Raw genomic sequence first — 26,292 nt, 5'->3', positions numbered from 1 at the left:
CACTGGCCTTTCTGTCACGGGGACTAGGGCTCACCTTAAGTCAAGAATGATCTCATCTCCAGATCCTTAACTCAATTCCATCTGCACAGACCCCTTTTCCAAATGAGGTCATTCACAGATTGCAGGGATTCAGACAAAGGTCCCCTCCATCAGGAATGCTCTGTCCCCAGATATCAGTCTTTAGGTGTCAGACTTTCCCCGGAGCACCCCGACCTCACCTCTTACCTCTTACCACCTCATTGCCTCATTTGCTTTTTTCTCATATTTTTAAAAACTATGGTAAAATATAATTTTGAACATTTTAACTTACCTTCGGGGCAACTACCATTCAACCCCCTACAGGTCCAAACATAAAACCAGCCATAATGAGAACCAGGCATGGAGCCCTTCTCGTTCTCTGGCACTGAGCTAAGCAAGCTCCCGGCTTCACGTCCTGAGATGCTGAGCGACAGTCCCCTCCAGTTTCCATTTCAGATGAGGAAACTGAAGCCCAGCAGGAAAGCTCTTACCCCAGCAGGTCTGTCTCCCAGCTAGTGAGGGGTGGGGCCAATCCAGGTCCACTTATGGTCTGATTTCAGAGGGGCACGCTCAACCCTCTATCCCATCGCCCCTCTATCCCTGTCTCCCCAGTCTTCCCAGAAGAACCTCCACAGCGCGCTACTGCAAGGGGCGTCCCGGCTTCCCCCAGCCGGGTCCATGGCACGCGGTTCCGTCAGAGCGGCCAGCGGAGGGGCGCACGAAATGGGGTCCTGAAGACAGCGATGCCGGCTTCCCTTGGTGACTAAGGAATGAGGCCATCGCCGCCATTTATTTATGTATTTGTTCCTTGTTTTGTTTTTAAGTCGGTGATGCGCCATCAGGAAATCATTTCCGCTTCTGCCGCTGGTGAGGCTCTTGGAAATGGTTCTCTTCCAGCCAATGGAGAGGACGGGATTCTGGCAGGGGGCTGTGCTTTTTTGAGCAACCCTGCCCCCACTCAGCCACCCAGCACACAAAAGCTGCATAATTAACTGTCTTAAGGAAGACTCTGACAGCTGGGAGCTGGGAAAGAAGAAAATACCTCGGAGGCGCAGCGCCGGCGACGATGACAGGGGACGCAGCCTCCGCGGAGCGAGGAGGGGCCAGCCGCTGACTGCGAGCCGGTCCCCACCCCGGGAAGAGCGCCCGTCCGCGCCCGCCACATTGTCCTGGGTGACCTTCCATGGATGCCGACCCCCGCCCCGGCCCCCTACCGCGCACACCTTCCTCCTAAGCGCTGCAAGCCCCGGGACCGCGCTCCGAAAGGCTGGGAATGCCGGGCTTTGTTTGCGCCTAAGCAGGAGAGGCCACAGAGGTAACCCGGACTGGCCGCGGAGGTGAGTCCACCTTCCTTTCTCGAAGGTTGTCCCAGACATCAGATGCTGCCACCCCCTTTCCTGCGGATGGGGTGGGTGGGAACCGAAGAACCTGGGGCCTGCGACTCTTGGCTTGATAACATACCCCTCTCTCCCCATGCCAAGGAAGCCGATCCGCCAGCACACACACCCACCTTTTGCCTTCCATGTCCACCTGTCACCTGGAGGGCAAAGGACTGCACCATTTTCAGGACGTGCTTGGAGATGAGGCGGTGAACTCTCCGCCCCTCTCCTAAGAGGCTGAAATTCCCGTCCTGCCTCTGAGCCTTTCCTATTATAACAATGTGAGCAGATTTAGAGAAAAGATTTGATAAATGTATACATAATGCACATATGGAAGTGTGAAAATGTAACCCCAAAAGTTGTATAGATAGGTAAGTGACCGACAATTTAATTCTATGTATATATTAGTAATGTATGCAACAAGGATCAGGAAAAGGAAAGATGGTTGAAGACGGAGGCTCCCTCTGTCTGAACTCCTATTTGACAGGCTCAGAGCGCAGAGAAACACTTCTCTGCTGGCCCTTGTGCTTTTTCTCCATCCTGAAATGTGATGTCAGGATCAAATGGTGGGTGTAGATAGGATCCACTGGGGACCCACCCACACCCCACAATTAGCGGTTTGCGGGGCCAGTATCTCTGGCTCTGAAGGGTCCCCTGTGGGTGGGGGTGGGATCCTTTCTGGGAACTGAGTCACACCCAGCTTGGGGTAAGGAAAGCAGGCAAAGACCACTCCCTTCAGAGAGGAAATGAATTGCCCTCAAGTGGAACTTTCCCTTGCTTACAGTTCTGGATGGTTGCTGTTGTAGCATGAGGAAGGGAATTTTTTTTTTTCCGTACTGCGTCTCACTTTCCCTCCTCCTTGAATGAATGACGACATCAGGACAATGACTAGAACCAAGTGAGAAACTCTCACTCTAGTGGGGGGGGGTCACATTTTGGCTGTCCCTTCCCTCCTGCCTGGCCCTGGCCCGGAGCAGTTCCCTCTGGACTCTCCCTCCCTGATCCAAAATCCCAAATGCAGACCCCCGACAGTGGCTGTGTCTGTGAGGGGCTTCTAAGGACACACCCAAGCTGTGTGCCGAGAGTCAGCTCTGCAAGGGCAGCTGCACCTGCAAGGGAGATTGAGGGTCTGGGAACAGGGAACTCAGATGCTGGCAAGTAAGTGTAACAGCGCAAGTCTTGTCTAGAGGATGGAAGGATGGATCCTGGTGAAACAGGCGCTCAGTAATAATGGGTATACCTATGTCTACAGTCCTTGCAAACACAGGCAGATCAAAACAAGGTTTCTCAATCTCAAACCTATGGACATTTGAGCCTGAATCATTCTTGGGGGGCCTGTCCTAGGCACAGTGTCACTATAATCCCTGGCCTCTACCTACTTGAGGCCAATAGCACCCCCACCTCTAGCTGTAACAAACCAAAAAGCCTCCAAAATTTGTCAGTGTCCCCTGAGGGAGGGAGGGCAAAGTCATCCTCTGATTGAGAACCATTAGTCTAAAAATACAAAAAGTGGTGTTGACAGAGTCCTAAGATTTTGGAATGTTAAACCCAGAAGGTATCATAAAGGTCTCTCTTTTTTTTTTTTTTAAGATTTATTTATGCCTGCAAGAGCAGGGGTGTTGGCTGGAGGTGCGGGGTGGGGGGCGAGAGGACTCTCTGGAGACAAAATGGGGAACAGAACAGGCAAATGTACTGAAGTACACTGCCAAGGGGAGCAGTGGGCGAGACAGGAGAGGTCTGCTGCGCCCTGTGGGGCAGCTCCCTGGCAGGCTGGGGATCGAACTCGTGCTGCAGGGGCTGGCAATAGCTTCATAGTGCTGGGTCTTTAACTCCTGTGCCACAGAGAGACCCCCATACAGGTCATTTTTAGGCCACATTTTATTTACAGAGAAAGTGGTTGAGAGGGGTAAATGGCTTGGAAGTATGCTAGGCCTCAAGTACCCCAAATTTAGTCTCAGCCGTTCTGAATCTGTTCCCAGACATCTCGGTCTTAAACACCAGTTAGAGTGATGCCCCCAACCCTAGCCATCCTCTGAGCTGGCTCCTCAGAACAGTTAACATCAAACAGACATTTTGATTGGTAGTTACTGTGAACACAATGTCCATGCCCCATCTCTTTCAACATTGGCTTCACTAGTCCTAGGTTAGCAGGTTGTCAGGACTTGCTTCCTCATCGAGGGACAGAGGGACAGGGTAAGTGGCCTAGAACAGACAGAGTGGGTTGAGGCTGGCCAATTCCTGTTTGAAAATGTCAATTCCAACATGAAACTCCAGTATATCAGTCATTCAAACTTAGTATAAATGACTATTTAATTAATTGCTTCCCAGTTGAAGTCCAAGATAAGGGAGGCCTGATAAGCCCTTTCAGAGTTTCAAAGGGAGGGGACTCATCCCTGGAGGCTCAACTCTTCATTGGGCTCAAAGTCCAGGTCCATGTGGGTGCCCTCTGCCCCCACCCCATGTCTCTGTATCGCTATTTTTCCATCTTGTGAAATCAGGCAATGTTTCCATAGAATGATGAATTAGACTCTTGGTGGATGGAGCTGAAATGCTTTGTAGGAGTTTGAGTTGTCACTGTGATGATTTTCCAGTGAAACCTGTTACTCTCCTTCAGAGCCTATTCCTGCTTCAAGTCGGTCGCTTCTCCTGGCTCCCATGGGCACCACCGAAGCCACACTCCGGATGGAAAGTGTAGACGTGAAGGAAGAATGGCAGGATGAAGGTCTCCCCAGGTACGGCGGCTCAGGGCTCCATGCCAACACGGAGGGAGGGAGAGGCTGCTGCTTCCCTGAGCATGGGGTGTTGGCCCACCGCCAGATACCCACCAGGCACATAGTGAATAGCTGCTGAATTCTCTCAGATGAGAATTCCCCACTACCCCTACCCAAAGCACACAAAAACTCCATTCCAACACTATTTTATGTTTATTTATTTTTATGTGAATTTTTTTATTATAATAGTTTATTTTTACATCATTTTGTGCCTTTGCCCATCTCAGTTGTCATCCCCGTGGGCTTCCCATCACCAAGTCACCCGTGTGCCATCGCCATCGTCCCGTGCGCGCCCCCCCCATTTTGGATCCCATCCCCCACTGCAACCCGTAACATGTCTCTGGTATCTAGTCGTTCATTATTATTATTTCCCCCCACCCAGACCTTTATGCACCTGCTATGAGTGAAACCATCCAGTATTTTTCTTTTTCTTTCTGGCTTATCTCACAAAGCGTGATCCCTTCCAGCTTCATCCATGTTGCTGCAGAAGGCATGTTCCAACACTTTTTTTTTTAAGATTTATTTATATGCATACAAAAACTGGGGTACAGAGATGCAGGGAGGTAAGAGAGGATTCACCAGAGAGTGGGGAGCACAGCAGGCAGATCTACTGAAATACACTGCTGAGGGGAGAAGCCGGTGGGTCAGGAGAAGTTTCCCTAATTCTTTGGACAGTTATGTCTGTTCATCTCCCTCCCCCTTCAAAAGCAAAGAGTTTGCCCTCAGGAGATGACACCAAAGAATTAGCTCTATAACTATCTGGGAAAGAATTGTCAAAGGAACTGAGCACGTTCACCTGGAGGGAAAAAAAAAAAGACAATCTCTAGCTCCAGAAAATCTCAGTCAGTGAGGTCCCCAAGACGTAAAACTAGGCTGGTGAACAGGAACGAAAAGGACACGAACTCTGGTCTGATACAGAGCACACGCCCGGGGCATCCACACTTCAGGTTGGTCCAAGGCAGGTGGGCCGCTACGGAGACCTCTGGCAGTCAAGTCCAGATGAAGCTGCTATGTTGGGATGTCACTGCCTCATTTGAAGCCTTTAGCCCCCTCCTGAATCTACTGTCTTCAGCCTCTAAGTTTTTTTTTTAAACGATTTATTTATTTATGCATACACAACTGGGGTACAGGCCAGAGGTGCGGAACGTGAAAGGGTTCACCAGAGACAGAGTGGGGAATGTACTGAAGCACACTGCTGAGGGGAGCAGCGGGCGGGTCGGGAGAGGTCTGGGGCACCCTCTGGGTCACTCCCTCCTGGTGGGGGATCGCACTCATGCTACAGTGGCTGCAATAGCTTCACAGTGCTGAGACTTAACCTGTTGCGCCACCAGGAAGGACCCTTCAGTCTCTAAGTTAGCCAACACCACGTTAGCCAACACCACATAGCACCTTGGTCAATGACAGCCCGCAGAGATGAAGTGAGTCCCGTGGGCTGTGCCTTAGAGGCTGAACGTGTCGCAGGCTGGATAATCATATTCTATGATGCTGCCATAAAGACAAAATTGCCTGAGGACACATTCCTAGAACATGCCCCTGTTGTGAAGTGACTGTGCTTTGGTTCTTTATAGTGAGAGGGGTCCTTTTGCAGAAGAGCCAAGAATCTCTTATGTCCACTTCCATTGTCCACAGGAGTTTGTCCTCATGAAAACAGGTGTTTGGGGGGAAAAGATGGCTTCAACCTCATGTCCTCTTGCTTTGAAATTCTCCCCTTCCAGCTGTAATCCTTCCCATACACCCTTCTCTTTAACTCAGTTACAAGAAGTGCCAAGAAGTGCTGATGTGTGCATGCGTATAAGGGTCTCCTGAGTCCTACACTTGGCAGCTTGGATAAATTAAGGATTTTTTTTTTTTTTTTTGCAATGAACTCTTGTCAGGAATCTTGTGGAATGTGCAAAACTGGTTTTTACAGTGGTCACAGCTCCTAACACGGAAGGTTTGTTTCATCCCATACAGAAAGCATCTCTCCATGGGTTTCTTCCAGCAGCACCAAATGCCTGGGGCTGGAAGGGGTCTCTGCCCAGTCTCTGCCTCACTTGCCATCTGATCCCACAAATTCAGCCTCTGCTGAGCCCAAAGCAACCTTGGACTTGGACCTGGAGAAACTTCTGATTCAACTTCATCTCTCCAGGCAGCAGCAAACCCCAACTCACCCTAAATATGAGAAATTATCTTGTGACTCAGCACAGTGTTCACTTTCCTGCTCTAATTTTGTTTCAGCAGCACAACACAAGCAAAGAGGTCTGAGCTTGGGACGTGGAAGGCTGTGGTTTCAGAACGCAGTTGTCCGACATTCTTGCTCAGTCGCCTGGCTGAGCAACAATTTTGTCGCTATTCCCATATGTAAACTAAGAACAATAGCCCCTCCCCCACGGAGCTGAGAATTTGAGGAGACCTGTGGAGGGCGATGGGCCTTGGAGACAATAAGGGCTGTCCAAGTACCTTAGCTTGAATCTTGTTCACCCCAGTTCCTTTTTTCTACTCCCTCCATGTTTTAAAAGCTACCCTCCTTTTCCCAGACTTTATGAGACAAAAATGGGGCTGAAGACAGCTGCAAGTGTGAATTTCTCCCAGCCGCAGAGGGGGCCTTTCCCTTTTCAGTAGGCCAGTGTCTGTACTATAGAGGTCTGGCTGTAGGGCCAAGTCAGGATGCGTGCTTTTGCCAAGACTTCTGTCTTCCTCGTTCTGGGCGAATGAGTGCAGCTCCTTGATGCAGGGTCCAGCTGCATCTCAACATAAGCACCTCTGTCTAGTGCAACACAGCCTACAATTCTATTCCTTCTAGTTCAATGGTCCCTTCTCTGTCTCCATGCCTCTCCAGGGGTGGCAGAGAGCTTGTTCTGTGCCCACAGACGCCCCCTCCTTCCATTAACTTCAGCTACTTCCTTTGCCTCGTGCCCTCCTGTGGACTCCTGGGGAGCCAGAGGGCAGCCTGGAGATTATCTAGCTCACTGCCTTGTTTTCTCCATTCATTCATCCTAATGATCCGACTCAACTATATACCAGATCGTTTCTGCTTGTCTCTTTGGCTATCTTCATCTTCTTAGGCTGCCACAACAGAATCCTAGACACTGAGCAGCTTGAATAATAAATATTTATTCTCTCAAAGTTCTGCATCTCCATAGCCTAAGATGAAGGTGTCAGCAGTGTGGGTTCCTGGGGTGAGAGCTGTGTCTGGCACGTAGATGGCCATCTTCTCACTGTGTCCTTGAGTGGACTTTCCTCTGTGCTTGCTTATAGAGAGATCTCATTTCTCTCCCTCTTCTTGTAAGGCCACAGCCCTATGGGGTCCAGGGCTCACCTTACCACCTCATTTAGCCTTCACTATCTCCTGTATACTCTGCTTCCAAAAACAAACTGAGGGAAATACTTCCATATATGAATTTTGGTGGGGTTGAGGATGGGTAAAACGTATCAGTCCCTAACATCCTTTTTTTTTTTTTAGCATTTATCATGTTTTTATTAGGATTTCTCTGGCAATTGAATTATGTTTTTTTTATTACAAAGTTTATTTTTACATCATTTTGCACATTTTTTTTCCATCTCGATTGTAATCCCCGCAGGTTTCCCATCACCAAATCACCCCTGTGCCACCACCATAGTCCCGTGCATTTCCCTCCCTTCCCCCCCCCATTTTTGATCCCATTCCCCACTCCGCCCCCACAGAATGTCTCTGGTATATGGTTGTTCATTATTTTTGTTATTTTCTCTCCTGGTCCATTATACTCCTGCTATGAGTGAAACCATCCGGTATTTTTCTTTCTCTTTCTGGCTTATCTCACTAAGCATGATCTTTTCCAGCTCCATCCAAGTTGCTGCAAAAGACATGTGTTTCTCTTTTTTGGTTGCTGAGTAATATTCCATTGTATATATGTACCACATCTTTCTAATCCAGTCATCTACTTTTGGGCATTTGGGCTGCTTCCATGTTTTTCCAATTGTAAATATAGCAGCAATAAACATGGGGGTACAAGTATCTTTTTCAATCAGTGTTTTTGTGTCTTTTGGATAGATACCTAGGAGTGGGACTGCTGGGTCGTAGGGAAGCTCCATGTTTAGCAGCTTGAGGAACCTCCAGACAGTTTTCCATAGTGGTTGTACTAGTTTGCATTCCCACCAGCAGTGCAGGAGAGTTCCTTTTTCTCCACATCCTCGCCAACAATTGTTGTTGCTAGTCCTAACATCCTTTTTTACTAAGACTGAGCAAGACCTCTTGGAGCAGAGATTGGTGCTACTGTCCATGGTCCTGAACACTATCCCAGCCCTTCTAACCCAGTCAAGAATCAACATAACAAGATAAGTAGACAGAGGTAATTACAGGGAAATAAAAATTAATGGGAATAAAAAGTGCAGATTTGTCTCAGCCTCTAAAACCACCAACTTGCCAATAATTTTTTTAATGCTTCTCAGAAGTTCCTTCTCTGACCCCCTTGGCTTAACTCTTTGGACATCCTATTACTGAACTTCAACACTGTTGGCCCAGTCTAGAAAATATCTTGGCTGTTGCCATGCACCAGAAGTGGGCTCAGTCAAACAGAAACAGGCTGGGTAGCCCCAGAGAAGAGACCAAGGCTGTGCTGCCCACACTTAATTCACTTGGAGGCTTAATGCCCTTGACACCTGGAGCACAGGTTGGGGGCACAGAGGGCATAGTCCAAGACGCTGAGGCCCACAGCTCACTTCCAATGCACTTTTGCACAATACAAGTAATAAGTCAGAGGCTAGAATAAGAGAGTAGGATTGGGCACAGGAGCTGCTTACGAAGCCAGAAGATGGCAGATGTGAACCACATTTACCAAATACCTTCAAGGCAATTCCTGGACTTTGTATGACCCAGTAGCTGGGCACCAGAACCTGACCCAGTTGGCATTAAACCGACTTTCTTCTCCCAGCTGTGACCCTGCCCCTACCCACATACCTAGATATACAGCTGACCCTCGAACAACAGGGGCTCAAACTGAAGAGCCATTTATCTGGGATTTTTTTTTTTTCAATAAATACAGTTGACTCTCTGCATCTGAGGGTTGGGTGTGTGTGGATTCAACCCACTGCCATCTGACATCCACACTGGTTGATTTCTTGATTGAGAGAGAAACCCACCACTATGGAAAGTCAGCTATAAGATACTTGATTTTCTGTGGATTTGGGCATTCATGTTGGGGGGAGGGACCCTGAAACCAACCCTCCGTGGATTCTAAGAGAAGACTATTGTTAAGTTTTGGGAGAGTGAAACTTTATAGGGAGATTTTAGCCTTCAGAGGGGTCATAGCCCTTCATGCCCCTCATTTGTTCAAGGGTCAACTGTATTTACTAAGTGGATGAAAAGCACTGACACTGACTGTCTTACTGATGAGGGAAACTGAGGCCCAGAGAGAGAAGCGTACCGCAGATGCAGAGCGCTGAGCGTTTCAGGGCTGGGCTGTCGGGCTCTCCCCGGCCTCTACACAGCTTCTCTCACCATCCTCAGCTTCCCACTCTGGTATTTCCTGCAACCAGGTAGCAGCTATGTGATGGTCCAGGGAGAGCAGCCAAGTCACATCCTGATGAGAACAGAAGACAGTGTGGCCACAAGTTTTCCTCTCAGAGCGACAGTGATGGGACAGGGCACCAAATGGCCCCTGGCTGCTGGGGGTGGGCTCCCCCCCCCACCCCGTGTCCCCACAGAGGTGACGCGCGGTCTGGTGGGGCACTAGGGGGCAGTAGAGGGCAGCACCTGGAGGCAGCTCCTCCCCTGAGCGGGTCAAGCCCTTTGGGCACCTCTCTAGCCCAGCTCCACTTCTGCAGCCAGGGGCGCCCTGCATGGTGGCCGGCAGGAGCCAGTAAGGCCATGCTGTGAACATTCCAGCCTGGCGCACAGTGCGTGCCCTGTCGGTGGGGTAAATTGAGACTTTCGCTGATTCTGGGACAACAGGAATTGCAGACTCTGCGTGAGGGGGCAGGCAGATAACTGAGAAATCAGGGAGAAATTCAGACGCTCAGACACAGGGAGCAGCGGGTAGCGAAGGGCAGATCCGATTCCAAAAATGGAGGAAGCCTCCATTTTTGGTGTCATAGCTCTGATTTGACAGCAAATTTTAAATATTTTTAAATGCTGTGTGTGGGCAGGAGAAAACCAGGGCAGGGCTGCGACAGTCAGTCTTGAAGTTTTGGGCAAGCTTTCAGGTGGCAGTGTGCTTCCTATTTTTGGGGACCCTGGGCTGTATTCAGAAGCCACTAGCTGCCCCCCCACCCATGCATGCTGAGGGGAGGGTGCGCCCACACGTGGTAGTGAGTGTCAGAGCCGCCCCCCTTTTCATGGCCGAGTGATGGCTGCAGTTGAGGGGATGGATGCCTGAGCCTCCATTCACCCACATTGGACATCTGGGCTTTTTGCACTTCCGGGCTCTTCTGAATCATGACGCGCCGAACACTGACAAGGGTGTGTCTGCGCACATGGTCTTCACTCCCTTCAGACCTCTGTTCTGTTTTGGCCTTTGACCTCCATGAGAGGAGGATGGTGTCCCACCAGTGCACCGGGGAGGAAGTGGTTACCCGAAGATCCCCAGGTGCATGGTGATGGGAGGAACGTTGGGGGAGGGAAAGGAAGAAGCACAGTTAGATTTCACCCAGAAAATCTGCCACTTGGCGTCAAAGGAAGAGCAGAGGCAAGGGAATAAATCGTTTTGAAAAGGAAAGGAGGGCATTCTCCTGTCCTTCCCGCGCGACAGCTCCCCTTTCAGACACTTTCAGTCCCTTCCCAGCTTTGCCTTGAGCTGCACAGTACTGCTGAGTAGCAGAGTTGCAGAGATGAATTAACTGAGCTTCCTGAGTCCGCCCGACCTGAGGCTGGAGCCTCTGAAAGCCACTCAGCCTCTCGAAAAGGTTCTGCCTGCAATTGAATACTTCCCCGGAGAGCAAAGCATCCAGAGCTTGGGTCAAACTCTGGGCAGCGTGAGCTGTTGCTCCAAAAAGCAGCCCAGTGATTGCCAGAGAAACAAATCTTGTTTGGGGTTCCATGCAGAGCCAAGTTTTAAGGGGCACAAATCCATAGTTGCCTGCATTTCATAAAGGGAAATATAAACATTTTAGATTTACAGGAACATTGCGGGACTACTACAGGAAGTTTCTGTATACTACCTCCCTCCCCTTGCCCAGCTTCTTCTAGGAGTGAAGGCTGGTAGATTCGTCTCAGCTTACGAGCCAATACTGATAGATTCTCATTCACTGGCATCTGCCATGGATGCTGACGCCTGTGGTTTCCTCCTACCCGCCTTTCTCTGCCCAGGTCCCGGTCTGAGTTCCCACATGACATTTGCTCCTCACTCTCCTTAGGCAACTCTTGGACAGTTTCTCAGAATTTCCTTGGTTTTGATGACCTTGCCAATTTTGGGAGAGCTGGGCAGGGATTTTGTTGCATACCCTCAACTGGGGCTTGTGAGCTGTTCTCTCGTAGTTAGACTGGGGTGAGGGTCCTTCTCAGCTCATGGTAACAGGGTGACTGCTACCCCCACAGCTCCTCACTGCTGACCTTGGTCACCTGGCCGACGTATGTGGCCAGATCACCCCTCTGTAAAGTCGCTCTTTGCCCTCTTCTTGCTGCCTTTGGAAGGAAGTCACTCTGTATCACCCACACTTAAGAAGTCACGCTCCGTCTCTTGGAGGACTGAGTACATGTTATTTGGACGTGTATATGGGAAAGTCATCTCTTCTCCCCTATTGTTTATTTAATCATTCGTTAATGTCCTCATGGACCCACGGGTGCTAATCTTATACTGTGGCTTACAGTTCCATATGCCGTTACTTACTTTGCTGCACAAGCTGAGCCAACAGTAGCCATAGAGAGCAACTTCCGGCGACTGTGTGCACTTGACGTACTTCTTGCTGTCCTAGTAGCCATACCCATCAAAGGCCGAGTCCTACAGGGCCAGGATGATGCTACTCAGATCCCCATGTGCTCAAGCATATGCTGGACAACATTCGCACCCTCTCTGGATTTCAGCTTTCCCCACTCGAAAAGAACAGAAAGGCTTATTTACTGGACAGTGAAGGAGGCCTCTAGCACTAGTGTTTTATGATTTTCTGTGCTAAGAAACAAGTGTGCTTTGGTCCAAAGATTCCCCAGAACTAAACAGATTTTGTTGTTATTGTTTTGTCTAACCCCACACCTCTGGGACTGGATTTGGGGTACCTGGTGGCTGATGTCCACTCCCGGCTGGATCTGCAGGCCCCTCCCAGAAGACACAGGGATGGACACGCTTGGTAGCCCTGCAGAAGACACATCCTGTAAGTCTGCCCATGCGTGAAATGGGAGCGCTGCTTCTGGGTTCTGCCCAGGGCTGTAGTTGCAGAAGTGTCAGAGGTGACACTCCGGGTGAGTGTCAGGGAAGAGGGCTGCTCTGCTCTGAGGCCTGCAGGAACAACAGGCTTGTGCCTGAGGCAAGCAGGAGCAGGGGTGATGCCAGCACCACGCTGCTGTGTGTCCCTGAGCTGCCTGCTCACCCTCTCTGTGCTATCAAAGCCTCACCTACTACTGATAGGTAGTGAGCATCCTCCAGGGGGCTTGGAAGAATTAACCAGGCGATACCAGTAAACTCCTCAGGGGTGCCAGGTGTAAAGTCAGTCCTGGGGGAGTTCTGCTGTCCACTAGCCTGTCCAAGAAAGAAATCCAAAAGAAAAAATAATAGAAACTAAGAATCTGGTCTGTTTCATTATGGATGAATGAATATCTCCATTCTACAAGCAGGAACAAGATGGCCCTGCAGCGTTATTTATTTTGTCCTCACTGCCCAAGGCATGAAGCCAGGGTGAGTCCCTAAGGTCTCTGGGAGATCAGCCCCTCGCCCTAGAACGGATCTGGGGCCGGATGATGGTTTTCCTCCAATGTAAGTGGACTATGTTCCAACTAGTTGTCTGACGGACTTGAACCCCTAGAAGATACCCCATCTCTCCCAGGGAGGCTAGCGGCAAGCCAAGAGTCTTTAGCAGAAATCTGTCCAGTCCTGGAGAACAGCCACCAGCTGAGTGACCTGGAAGGCCCTCATCCCTCGGTGCTCAGTTTGCTCGTCAAGTAAATGGGAACGAACATAGAACTCATCTCGTAGGCTAAAGCATAAAAATGCCCTGGGAGAGCTTCGCAGCATGTTTGGCCATCGGTGCGTGATCGATAAATGTTAGTTATTAAAGAGCCCAACATCAGAGAAAGGTAAAAAAAAGAATGTGGCATTTTCTGCCGGTCATATTCAAAGGTCACAGCAATCCACTATGGATGAGTCTAGAGCCTGGTAGGGCCTCACAGGAGCCCCCACCTCCTGTGAACCCCATTTTGCAAGCGTTGAAAGCAAGTCAAACTCGGAACAGTGAGGTCCCAGAGCTCCAGGGTCACCAGCCCAGGGGCAGCAGGCTCAGCACTGAACCCCAGCCTGCGCCATGTCCAAGTGTCCCTGTCCTTGATGTCCACGGCAGGGTGGTGACCGCGTGAGCTGCTCTGTGACAGGGTGGCCTGAGGCTTGAGAATGTGCTGGACGCCACAGGCGGGGATGGGGATCTCCGGGAGGCACAAGAAAGGCCGAGCAGTGGGGCTCTGTTTGTCCTCCCGCAGCCCCTCCCAGCACGCTGAACTTCAACGGGGCGCATCGCAAGCGGAAGACTCTGGTCGCGCCCGAGATCAACATTTCCCTGGATCAGAGTGAGGGCTCTCTGCTGTCTGATGACTTCTTGGACACCCCCGATGACCTGGATATTAATGTGGACGACATTGAGACCCCTGATGAGACCGACTCACTGGAGTTCCTGGGCAACGGCAATGAGCTGGAGTGGGAAGGTGAGGCGGGGGCATCTCTGCCAGCGCTGCCCAGGCCCCCAATCCAGCCCCAGTCCTTCCTTGGGCTCCTGGACTAGCTTACTGGAGCCATCCACCCAAGTCCACAGCTTGGAGGGGCTGGGGTCTCACTCAGGGTTAGGGCTGGGGTGTGGGGCTGGGATCTCACTCAGGGCTCGAGGGCCTGGGGGTCTCACTCAGGGCTGGGGGCTGGGGTCTCACTCAGGGCTAGGGGGCTGGGGTCTCACTCAGGGCTCAGGGAGCAGCCTGAGTGATTTCTGCCCCTCTGACTTTATGCACATTTCTCTAGTGGGTTTCTGGGGCAACGGTTTTCATCTGATTCTCAAAAGTAACCAAGATCAAAACAATGACTCAGCAACTGATTCAGTGCGTATTTGTAGACTATATATGCAGGAGCTGGGATTGGCTGGGATTCGGGGGCCAGGGGGCACTGTGTCAGGGATGCATGTACCTGCCACACGCACAGAGACAGGTGCCCCCGGGAACTGTGTGCAAGGGAATTGCAGCTGGTCATCGGGGAACTGGGATGAAGTGGTGGCATAGACGGGGGGTGGGGGTGGGGGGTCTCAGTGAGGGGGACTTCTGTCCCAGGGGACACTGGGCGGGGTCTCAGGACACCTGTGGAGGTTACGATTGTGTGGGAGGGGCTCAAGATCCTACCCAACACCTCACAGCAACCAACATAGCCATCAGGGAGATGCCCTGTGTTATTGGGGATCAGGGACTATTAGATGCCTGCTCACACCAGACAGCAGAATAAATCCCGATGGGTCAGATGTGGTACAAACCAAGTGGGCCCTCCCAGCCTCTGGGATCTCCTCCTCTCTGCCTCTGACTCAGTGTGGATATTTAAATGTGTGCAGCCCCCAAGACATCAGGAGGGCAGATAAGGATGGAACAGAGTCTCCTGGGTTATCAGAACACAGGGTCTCCCTGGGGTGATTCTCCCTCCAGGGCCACTGGATGTTGGCTGGAGACACCTGTGATTGTCACAACTGGGGTGCACCTGGCATGGAGTGGGTCAACCAGAGGTGCACCCCCCAAAAAATAACCCAGCCTCAAATGTCCACAAAACCAAGGGGGAGAACACAAGCGAGGCAACTGTGGGGTGGTTTGAGGGGTGGACCGGTTTCACTGGGTGGGGTTACTTGAGCTGATGCCCTAAAGCAAGAACATGGGAAAGACACCCAGAGTATGGGGAGCTGAGCAGACCAGACTCGGGGCCAGCAGGAGGCCGCCTGATCACCCAGGGCTCAGGAGGCTCCTTCCAAGAGTTTGGCTTTTATTCCCAACTTACTGGAAACTTGCAGCAGGGTGGACCCGTGTGTCTCCAATCTATGTTTGGAAATGTTCTCGCAGGGATGGGAGAATGGGGGGTGGGCTGATGGGGGGACAGGGTTCGAGCAGAAGGGAGACCCAAGAGAAGGGTGGGTGGATGTCACCACAGAACACGGTAGTGCCAGGGGGTGGCACAGCCCCACAGCACTGGCTGGGGGGATGTAGGTGGGAAGTGGATGACTGACACCCGGCTCAGGGCCTGAGCAGCTAGCAATGCAGGGAGCTATTTCCTGAGGCGGGAAGATCTTGGTGAAAGCTGAGAAAGGTGGCTATTTTAAGAGCGGTGAATGCCCTGAGAAGCCCAGAGAGGCAAAGCATGTGTGCAAGGTCACACAGCAAGTCGTTCACAGAAAGAGGCTCTACCTAGGCCCTTGGCCTGACTTCTGCCCCAAACACTGGCCTGTATCTCCCAGTTGAGGGGGAAGCTTTTGTTCGGACACCGTTTTTGATTCCCAAGCCCACATTTCTCAGTCGCCCCAGTCTGCCCGCCACACATAGGGAGGGAGCGTTTGTGCCTGTGAGCCGGACTCAGCGGTCCAGGCTGCTAAGTGGAGGGAGAGAGACGAGTCTGGGCCGCGGTGCCCAGACTCAGGCTTCCGCCCCGCTCACCCCGGCTTCCAGACGACACCCCGGTGGCCGCGGCCAAGAACATGCCTGGGGACAGCGCGGATCTGTTTGGGGACGGCGCGGCGGAAGAGGGCGGGGCCACCAACGGGCGCCTGTGGCGGACGGTGATCATCGGGGAACAAGAGCATCGCATTGACCTGCGCATGATCCGGCCCTACATGAGGGTGGTGACCCACGGAGGTGAGTCGCGCCCTGCCCCCCTCTGCCTCTGCTGGGCAACCTGGTCAGTGGCCCCTTCGTCTGCGTCGCAGGGAAGCCCCGTCTCTGGATGGGCAGGGGGGAACTTGCCTGGAGTGCGGCGTAGACCTGCACCGGAGGTGTCTCCGCAGATGGTCCCGCCAGGGCAGACACAGGCCGGGGGTTGCGACTCCCCGAGCTGGTCAGCTGTGACTCCAAACTGTACCTTTGAACATGGGCAATGAGAAGGGCCGGCTGGCTGTGAGGTGGATGCCTGGGCTATGCCTGGGGTGACCCCGACCGGCTGGGAGCTCAGAGGAGGGGCTGCCCAGTCCGCCTGGGTCACTCACTGGCCGCCTCTCCCCAGGGTACTACGGTGAGGGTCTCAACGCCATCATTGTCTTCGCTGCCTGCTTCCTTCCGGACAGCAGCTCCCCCGACTACCACTACATCATGGAGAATCTCTTCCTGTAAGTGCCCCCCTGCCCTCCCGCTGGCACTTCTGAGGGTCCCAGATGGTGGGTGTGGCCTCAGCCTCACCCCAGGGAAAGGCCGGGACTGCTGGTCAGCCCTGACCGGAGTCCCCTGCTTGCCGTCTGGACCTCACTGGGACCGTCAGCGGCAACATCGTCATTACCATCACTCATTTGTGGAGCATTTATGTGGCTGCACGAGGGCTTCCTGAGTGGGGGGTGGTCCCCCCCTCCACAGCCCTGTGAGGTAGGTGTCTCCCACTCTAGGGCGCAGAACCTGAGGTACAGAGAGGGTGAGACACTTGCCCTCTGGCATAGTTTTGTTATGCTGGAGGCACTTAAGCTCCTGACAGGTAACCAGAGAGTGCTCAGTCACTCATTGACTGATACTATGAGTCATTGTTACTCATAGTATCATTATTTTGAGGATTTCCAACCTGCAGAGCAGGACAAAGGGTGAGCAGGAACCCGTGGAAGGTCAGACGGGGAAGTGGCCTGGGATACCAGGGAGTCCTGAGCAGGCCCCCCAACTTAAAGATGGATAGAAGCCGAGCGGAAAAGGCTTTCCAGAATCTATTCAGGAAGAGGTGGGGTGAGGGCAGACTCCGGGCTGTGTGTGGTGAGCGCCCACTGTCCAGCTGTTTCTGGGGCTGTGGAGCTCAGGGCTATCAGAGAAAGCAAACGTCGTCACAGATCTAGTGCACTTGGCATTCATTAAGTGCTCAATAGAATAGTAGCTCCTACTGTTATTACGTGCATTGATGCACATTCGGAGTAGACTGGGGTCATCCACACTCACACACACACACACACACACTCACACACACCGTCGAGTGTGCCAGGATAGAAGCAACACCTGAACAGGTATGACTGGCACAGCCAGAAGTGAGAGCGCAGATGTTCACTCTCACTCTCATCCACTGGCACCACCTACGTCTGGGCCCCCCGTGACGGCCCTGTTTCTGTGCCCCGTGACCAGGTATGTCATCAGCAGCTTGGAACTCCTGGTGGCCGAGGACTATATGATCGTGTACCTGAACGGTGCGACCCCCCGGCGGAAGATGCCCGGCATTGGGTGGCTCAAGAAGTGTTACCAGATGATTGACAGGAGGTGAGTGGGTGGGGCTGGGGCGCCCTCTGGGACCAAGGAATCCCAGGTCTGAGGTCCCTCTGAAAGGTTGTGCACTAATTCGGTGGCTGTAGCTGGGCGGCCCGACCAGACCTACAAGGCTTTATCCTAACTCTTCTGGGGTGGAGCCCTGACTTCTGAGTCCTTCCCAGCCCCTCTATTGCTCTGCAGCCTCTGGCTACTTCAGGAAAGGCAGGTAACCAAGTGGCCAAACCCAGACACAAAGCCACATCTGCCTCAAGACACCCCCAGTGGGGTCCTCCCCCCGCCTAGTCACAAAAAAGCAGAAGGCAACAGAGACCTTAAGCTTCAGAATGATTTTTTCACTCATGGTAAGATCCACATAGCACAAAAACTTACCACTTTCACCATGTTTAAGGACACATCTCAGTGACATTCAACACTCTCACACTGTCCTGCAGCCAGCCACACCCTCTCCAGAACTTTCTCAGCTTCCCAAATTGAAACTGCTCCACTAAACACTAATCCCCCACCATTCTCCCAGCCCCTGGCTCCCACCATCCCTGTCTCTGTGGCTGGCACCCCTCTAGCCTTCTATGAGTGGGTCACACAGTATGTGTCCTGTGGTGTCTGCCTTGTTTCACTGAGCTTCAGGTCCTCAGTCAAAGTTCATCCACATTGTGGTGTGTCGGAACTTCCTGTTTAAGGCTGCATAGTATTCCACCACATAGCTAACCTTCATTCATCCATTCATCTGTCAGTGGGCACTTGGGTTGTTTCCACTGCTTGACTACTGTGAATAGCCTCAAGATGAGGCATTTTAAACTCAAGCAGCTGATTCGTGCTTGCACCCCAGGTTAGCGGGCAGGGGCTTGGAGACAGAGCTAGACATGCCCGGGTATTCAGTGATGACGATACACAATTGGCTGCTCAGCTCCTGCGGGTCTGGCTGCTGGCTCTGCATCACAGAGCTCCTTCAACCCTGCTTCTTGGGGTCTCAGGGGATCACAGAGGTGTATTTTCATGCCCCCACAGACCCAACACCACAGTGGAGGTTGGGATCTCACAGGCAGGGCGACGTTGTGGATGGAACAAACGGCAAACCTGTGCTGCTCTCTGCTCTGTATTCTCTTGCCTGCCCTCCCATGCTCCTTGCTCCCCAAGGGTTCCCCCAGAGCCCGTCTGATTCCCTCTGCCTCCCCACACAGGTTGAGGAAAAATCTGAAGTCCTTAATCATCGTTCACCCGTCCTGGTTCATTCGCACTGTGCTGGCCATCTCCCGCCCTTTCATCAGGTGAGGTTGTGACCTGTGAGGCTACTTATGTATGACTACAAGAACTGGGGTGTAGGCCAGAGGTGTGGGGGTAGGAGGACTCACCAGAGACAAGGTACTGAAACACACTGCTGAGGGGGCAGCAGGGAGACAGGCGCGGTCTGCTGGGCCCTGGGGGTCCCTCCCTGGCCGGGGATGGAACTCACGCCTCACTGGCTGTTGATAGCTTCATGGTGCTGTGACATAACCCCTTGTGCCACCAGGGAGGCCTCCTTTTTTTTTTTTTTTTTTTTTCATTTGCACTTTCTAGATTCCCTCTGGTAAATATTACTGGTTTGAGAAATTTAAAGTTTGTATAGGCAGATACTGCATTTTCTACCAATTGAAGGTTTGTGCAAATGTGTCTGTACTTGTACTCACTTTGCTCTGCAGTTTTTAATTAAGGTATGTGCATTGGGGTTTTTAAAGATTATTTTAATTTATTTGTGCATATAATAACTGAGGTGCAGGCCAGAGGTGGGGGTGGGGTGAGAGGATTCACCAGGGAGCAGAACGGGTGGTTTGGCTGCTGAGGGGAGCAGTGGGCGAGACAGGAGAGGTCTGCTGTGCCATGGGGGTCCCTCCGTGGCTGGGGATCAAACTCATGCTGCAGTGGCTGCCGATAGCTTGATTAGACATAATGCTGCCTCACACTTACTAGAGTACAGTATAGTGCAAACATGACTCTTATATGGGCTGGGAAACCCCAGAATTTGCAACTCACTTTATTGGGGAGCCCTGAAACCCACCGGCAAGGTCCCTGAAATGTGCCTAGATTATTATTAAATGACGAAAGGAAAAATAACAACCACCAGCCCTCACATCCTGGATGCTGGATGCATTTTAACCAATTTCATGGATGAGAAAACTGAGGTTCAAAAAAGCCACAGGACTACACACGAGATTGCCACCCCCTCACCCTGCTAGGAGCAAGCCCAGTTTCTACCGCTCCAGAGCCGTGGTCCTTAGGACACCAGGGGACTGACCCACTCCAGGCCAATGATGCGAGAAACCAACCAAGTGTGTTTTGGGGAGTCCCCAAGACCACTTTCAGGTTGGAGGCTTCACCAAGAGGATCCACAAAACTCAGAAAGGTTGTTACTCTCATGGTTCCAGCAAGAGCGGCAGGTCCACCTGCGCCAGGCGCCGCGACTCCCGGTACAGCCCCCCCCCCACCCCAGCTCCTGCGCAGGCGCTCGTCCCTGCGGGCGGGGCTGCGGGGCTCCGCCGTGTTGTAGCGCCTGGGCGGGAGAGCGGCGTTCCAAGAACCCACCCGAACCCCACACACCTCGGCGACTGCCAGCCCCTTGGGGGCTCGTCATATGCACCGGCCAAACATCATTAACCACACAGGTCTGCACGAGCACCCACAGGAAGACAGATGGAGCAGAACTAGATGAGGCCTGTGGGCGCCCCAGGCAGCCCAGGAAACCGAGTGTGATGTCACTCAGCGTGATGTCATCCAGAGCGCTGCACTGAGTCAAGACCCTTCATTTCCACTTCCCCAACGGAATAATCTGGCTGGGTGAGTTTAAGAGCAAGTCAGACGGCACCCTGACATTTCGCCCTGCTCACTCGCAGCGTGGAGGCTGGCAGGGTGGGTGGTGGCTTCAGCTGTGCTCCACGGCTGGAAGCATCCAAAAGTACTTGCATATCAGAAAAAACAGGCTCTAACACTCCTTGGTGAACACTGGCCCAGAGCTGCCAGCGTCCTCGTGCATCTACCACGCGGAGTTAGCGTGCCTCGAGCGGAGATCGTTCTCTCCCTCCGGGTTTCTTTACCACAAATGTTGAGTAGGTTACTATGAGCTTTTAAAGAAAAGGGCAGGGGGTCAAGAGACGTCAGCTCACCCTCCCTGGTGGCGCAAAGTTAAAGCTCGGCACTAGGAAGCTACTGCAGCCACTTCGAGTTCGACCCCTGACCAGGGAGGGACCCCCAGGGTGCAGAAGACGGCTCCCGTCCCCCCGCTGCTCCCTCAGCAGTGTGTTTCGGCAGCTCCACCTGTCCTGCTCCCACTCTGTGTCTGATGAAGCCTCTCACCCCCCACACCTCTGGCCTGGACCCCAGTTCTGTGTGCAAAAATAAATACATCTTATATAAATAAATAACTGATAAAAAGAGGGGAAGAAGGGGGCCGGCTGGTGCTGACCTGAACCAATCCAGCCCTCAGGGGCCGTGAATGAAGAAAACACCTAGCTGTCCCCTGATGACCTACACGCTGGGAATGTGCGTCAGGCTGCAACTCTCCCTCCCGAGAGCCCCGTGGCACAGAGTCAGTGACTCTTTGTCCCCGATCACGGATTATTGGGGGGCAGAGAGACAGGGTCTCAAGGTGGGAGCGCGTCGGCGAGTGGTTGAAAAGCATCCTGGCAGGGACTCAGACCCAGGTCCCAGGAGGACGGAGAAACAGCCAGGAGTCTAGCAGCCTGTCTTGCCTCTCTCTTTCCTTTAAACAAGTTCCTCAGCTCATCAAGGACCCATATCTGATGCTTTTGGGGCTTGGGGACCCTTCTTGCAAGGCAAGACACCCCCAGTTCTGCTCTGGAGGTGCCGTGCGGTCCGTACGCAGTCACCCCTCGCTGAGAGGACACCTTCCGAGAAATGCATCACCAGGGGAGCCCACCACCGTGCCAAAGCCACGTGGTGGAATCGCAGCACTTGGGGGCACAGCCTGCTGCACCCCAAGGTGCAGGGTGTCAGGGCCATGGAGGGGCTTGCAGTGACATGTGACTGGCTGAGCTCGGGGCTGGCGTGGCCGGGGAGGGCAGGCTGGGGAGAGGCACCGAGGGGCCTGGAATAGGGGTGCGTGGACGTCCCCTGTGCTCTGGCTCCTCCAGCCCCGGGCAGCCAAGCCAGGGCTGGACCCAGACACTCCCCTTCTCCTCCTGCCAGTGTCAAGTTCATCAACAAGATCCAGTACGTGCACAGCCTGGAGGACCTGGAGCAGCTCATCCCCATGGAGCACGTGCAGATCCCAGACTGCGTGCTGCAGTGAGTCTCTGCGCCCGCGCCGCCCCCACAGCCCGGCCGCGGGCCACAGACCCACACCTGCAGCCCCTCAGGCCACCCGGAACTTGAGGACAGCAGCTGTGTTTCCTGCTATTTGCACGAAGCACTTCATCACAAACACCTCCCCGTTGTTGTCTGCGGGAGAAATGTGTCCTCGCTTTTTTACTTTTTCTTTTAGGTCGCAGTAAAATAAATAATCTAAATGTTCCGCCCCACCATCCTTAAGTGCACAGCTCAGTGGCATCAGGCACTCACATTCTTGTACAACCGTCCCCACCCTCCAGCTCCAAAACCTTCTCAACGTCCGCAACTGGATCTCTGTCCCCATTAAACACAGCCCGGGCACCCTCCATCTGCTTCCTGCTCTCAGGATGTGACTCCTCCAGGCCCTCCTGTGAGTGGGTACACAGGGGGTGACCTCTGAGCACCCTCAAAGGGTCCATCCCCACTGCAGCTGTGCCAGAGTGCCCTTCTTTTTGAAGGGTGAGTAATACTCCGTGGTAGCGTGGTCTGGCAGAGACAGGAAGGTCTTGCAGTGGCACGTGACTGCCAGTGGCATCTGGCTGCCCCATGCATGCACCAATGGGCACCCTTGTGGTCCCCGTGTCTTGGCTGAGAACGCGGGTGTGAATCTCCACTGACCGCTGCAGACCGCGGTGTATCCAGTTTCTCTGGTTCCAGTGGGAAGGGGACTCTTACACAGTAAGGAAGGCACGTCTCACCTGCTTCTCTTCTCTCTTGCAGGTATGACGAGGAAAGGCTCAAGGCCCGGAGGGAGACGTCTGTGTGAGTTGGGGCCAGGGCTGTCCAGGGTCACACAATGGGCTCGCGTGGTTTAGGCTCTGCAGGGGCCAGCATCAGCGTCATGAATACAGAGACTCGGGCTCGTGGCCTTCTCTGGAGGGTTTGTGCTCAGATCTGGGCTTGAGGCCTCACCTAGAGTGACAGAGCCAATGAAAACATCCCAGCCTCCTTGGGGGTTATGGTAAGAAATGAGGAGCAGTCGATCCACTGGGCCAAGTGCTGATCTGCAGAGTCTTAACAGCAAAGAGAATATGAAGTCGCCCCTTTCCAGAGGGAGCACAAGACCCCTCAGCGCTCACCAACCAGACACGCTGCTGCACGGGTGTGATGGTCTTTGGTGACGTCCCCGGGGTGACGCTCACAGAGCCTCAGGAGCCCCTGCTCCTGGGTACATTCCCACCCTCCGAGAGCCAGGCAGGGCGAGGCTGCCTGTTGGCATTTCACAGTCCAGAAATCGGGGCTCACGCTGGCTGCTGAGGCCACAAGCCAGTTCCTGAGAAAACTGGACTTTGAGTGGACAAGAGGGAGGTCACTGTCCGCCCTGTGGAAGACAGAGGCAAACAAGACGGAGTCCGGGTCCAGAAGTTTCCTCTGATCGCCAAGGAGGGGAATGGCTTGCCAGGAAGCGGAGTCCAGGAGATAGAGGGGATTCAGCAAGCCAGACACATAAGCAGAGGGGCAACTGTTTCACCAAGAGACATTTAGTAAGGCGGGGTGCGGGAGCCGCACGTGGCCAGAGGGCAGTGAAGCACCCTGTCTTATTCTTTTCATTCTGGCCAAGTACAAGTAACATAAGACGGGCCTTGCTAGCCACCGAAGTGTTCCAGGGACCCTCCACTCACACCGCTGTGCGGCCGTCCTCCCCCTCCAGCTCCAGAACTTCCTCCTCTTCCCCAGGTGGAGCTGTGTCCCCATTAAACACGAACCCCCGTCCCCTGCCCGGCCCCTGGCCCCACCTCCCACCTCCTGTCTCTCGGCCCTCCCGGGAGCGGGTCACTTGGCGTTTGTCCCTTGCATCTGGCTGGTGACCCTAAGCCCCGTGTCCTCATGTCCATCCAGCTGTGGCTGTCAGAATGTCCTTGCTCATGACTCAGTATTGCTCCAGTGTCTGGGGGACACACTGCGCACCCACTCAGCCCGCAACAGACACTGAGCTGTGTCCACATTTTGGCTGCTGTCACCCTGCTGCTGCAAGTGCAGATGGATGCTGTGGATTTATGTGGGTTCCTGTGTGTGCCCATCTCTGGTCTTTGAGAATCCGTGACTCTGGGTTCCTCGTGCCTGCACCGTGTACGTTCCCACCCGCCAGCCCCGGGGCTCCGATCTCCCCACTGCAATCTCGACATTTATTACTTTGTGATGTTCCAGCTGTGGCTTATCTGCCTGTACTTTTCCTCCCTGCTTCCTCCCTCCGTACCTCCTGACAAGCAGCGATAAATGCTCAGAGGAGTGGCCAGGGCCGGCCTCAGCCCCCTGCCCACCCCATCCTCCTCAGGGTCACCTCCAGCTTCACTCCCCATGGACAGTGGGGGGCAGCCTCTGGGGGGGCCAGCGCTTCCTGGGTAGCAACACCCTCCCAGGCTGCTCCCAGGCCTCCTGGAGGAGACGGTAGCGGGTGGGAGCTGAGCCCCAGCCCGCCGAGCTTGTCACTCACCACCTCTTTCTGACACCAGCATGCGGCCGCAGCCGGAATTTGTCCTGCCCAGGTCTGAAGAGAAGCCGGAGGTGGTGCCAGAGGAGGACAGGTAAGCGCACAAGTGACCACAGGCCGCTGCACCTGGGAGTCTGGGGAGGGTCGTGGGTCCTCAAGGGACAGAAAGGAGAACGTCCTGCCCCAGGCCGCCTCCCTGCTCCGAGTCTTTTTTTGAGGGGAAATTCACATAACGCAGCAAATGAGAGTTTAAAAGTGCTGGATTTACGGCACTTGGTGCATTTGCAAGGCTGGCAACCAACACTGCGCTCTTATTCCAGAACATTCCATCACCCCAGAAGCGGTTCCTGTACCCACTGAACATTAAACATTTGCCTCCATTTCCCCCCCACCCCCGTTTTGCGGGGTAGGCTCACCTTGGGCTCCAGACAGCAGCTCGACACCCTGCACATGGCGAGATGCTGGGCTTTTTAGAAGCTCTGGGCTTTCTCCGGCTTTCTCTCGTGGTCTCCTTGTAGCCACCTCCCTCTTGCAGCGTCTTCTGAGTGACGCTGCCCCCTACACCTGGCCTCCAGGCTCAGGTGTGCACACGCACCACGCCCACACGCCAGGTGTTCCCACTCAGGCACATGCTCCCGGCACCCACCTCCCAAGCACCTTCTGTATTAGCACCATCAAGGCCCCTGTGATAGCCACAGAGTTTAGAGGTGCAAAAAGCCCAACCAGCCCACCCACCCCCCCGCCCCTTCTATTTTTAAAATCCAACAAGCCTGTACCCAACCCTGGCCGGGCTGTTGAGACAGCCGGGCTCTGGCCCCCACTGTGAGATCAGGCTTTGCTCTCAGAAGAAGGCCCCGGCAGGTGGTCTTTGTGGGCCTCCCCTGGGCAGCCTTCCCAGGCCTGGGGCACCCTATTAGTGGTCTCGCTTTGTGTCCCTGAAAGGACCTGGCCTCCGGGCACTGCCTGTCCCAGCATCTGTCTGCAGCACACACCAGTGCTTCCTTTGCACCAGAGGAAGACAAAACAGTGTCGGCCCTCCCAGGCCCACGGCCAGATACTGAGTCTCCCCCAATTAGAGAAATCATGCTAAGATGCCTTGCCTCTCCCACAGGTCTGCTCTGGTCACAGAAGATCAGGAAACAAGGTAGGTCTGGAAAGGGGGGAGAGTTGCTAAGTCGTGTCTGCTGAATGGCGTCTACCCTGTGACCACTGCCCCCCAGCTGGCTGTTTGAGGGCAGGGGGTGTATTCTCTAGGGAGCCAGGGAGATGTGGTTGCCATGACAATGGGGCCTCCACAGTGGCAGGACACCCTCGCCCAGCCCAGCCCCAAGGGGGCACTCTTGACATGAGACCCCAGAGCTGGGCAACATGTGACACCATCAGAAGCCCCCTGGAGCCAACCCCCAGACATTCGGGGTCCAGTTCAGTGAAGTCACAATGTCTGGCTCCGGGCTGCCTCCGTACCCCTGCCTGTGTGTCCCTAAGACACAAGAGTCATCCTGCACAACGTATGCTTGAGCACGGGGAAGGGGTGGGTCGGATGGAAAGGACCCCCAGGAGGGGCCAGCTGTGAGCTTGGCTGTCCTCTCCCGGTGGCGCTCCTAAGACACCCTGTCATTCTTCCAGCCACGACGTGGGGCAATACACACCAAAGGTTGCTGACCCTGACCCTCGCCTGAGGCTTGGTTTGCGGGATATTCTCTGGGGGTTGATCACAAAAGCATGGCTGATGACCCAGGAGGCCGACTTCAGTCCTAAGCATTTCCAGAAGCTGAGCTGATAACAAAGAGCCCCTCCCTAAATCAAGCTCCGATGTGAGCAAGATCC

At 53.6% G+C, this 26,292-nt stretch overlaps 1 protein-coding gene across 1 annotated transcript; it reads left to right on the top strand.

Annotated features, from left to right (window-relative positions):
• Positions 1–537: 537 nt before the first annotated feature.
• On the top strand, positions 538–26,292 carry ATCAY (ataxia, cerebellar, Cayman type). Its single transcript, XM_012729929.1, has 13 exons — positions 538–1,355; positions 4,012–4,129; positions 12,369–12,427; positions 13,743–13,964; positions 15,942–16,127; positions 16,492–16,594; positions 17,577–17,708; positions 18,896–18,982; positions 21,894–21,992; positions 22,755–22,796; positions 24,488–24,559; positions 25,577–25,609; positions 26,092–26,292. The coding sequence occupies exons 2-13, from the start codon at positions 4,053–4,055 to the stop codon at positions 26,243–26,245; spliced, it is 1,266 nt and encodes a 421-aa protein (XP_012585383.1). The 5' UTR covers positions 538–1,355; positions 4,012–4,052; the 3' UTR covers positions 26,246–26,292.

The sequence above is a fragment of the Condylura cristata genome, unplaced genomic scaffold (assembly GCF_000260355.1).
Source record: "Condylura cristata isolate star-nosed mole 26May11 unplaced genomic scaffold, ConCri1.0 scaffold00025, whole genome shotgun sequence".
NCBI lineage: Eukaryota > Metazoa > Chordata > Mammalia > Eulipotyphla > Talpidae > Condylura > Condylura cristata.
This window is presented reverse-complemented; position numbering and strand designations above follow the sequence as displayed.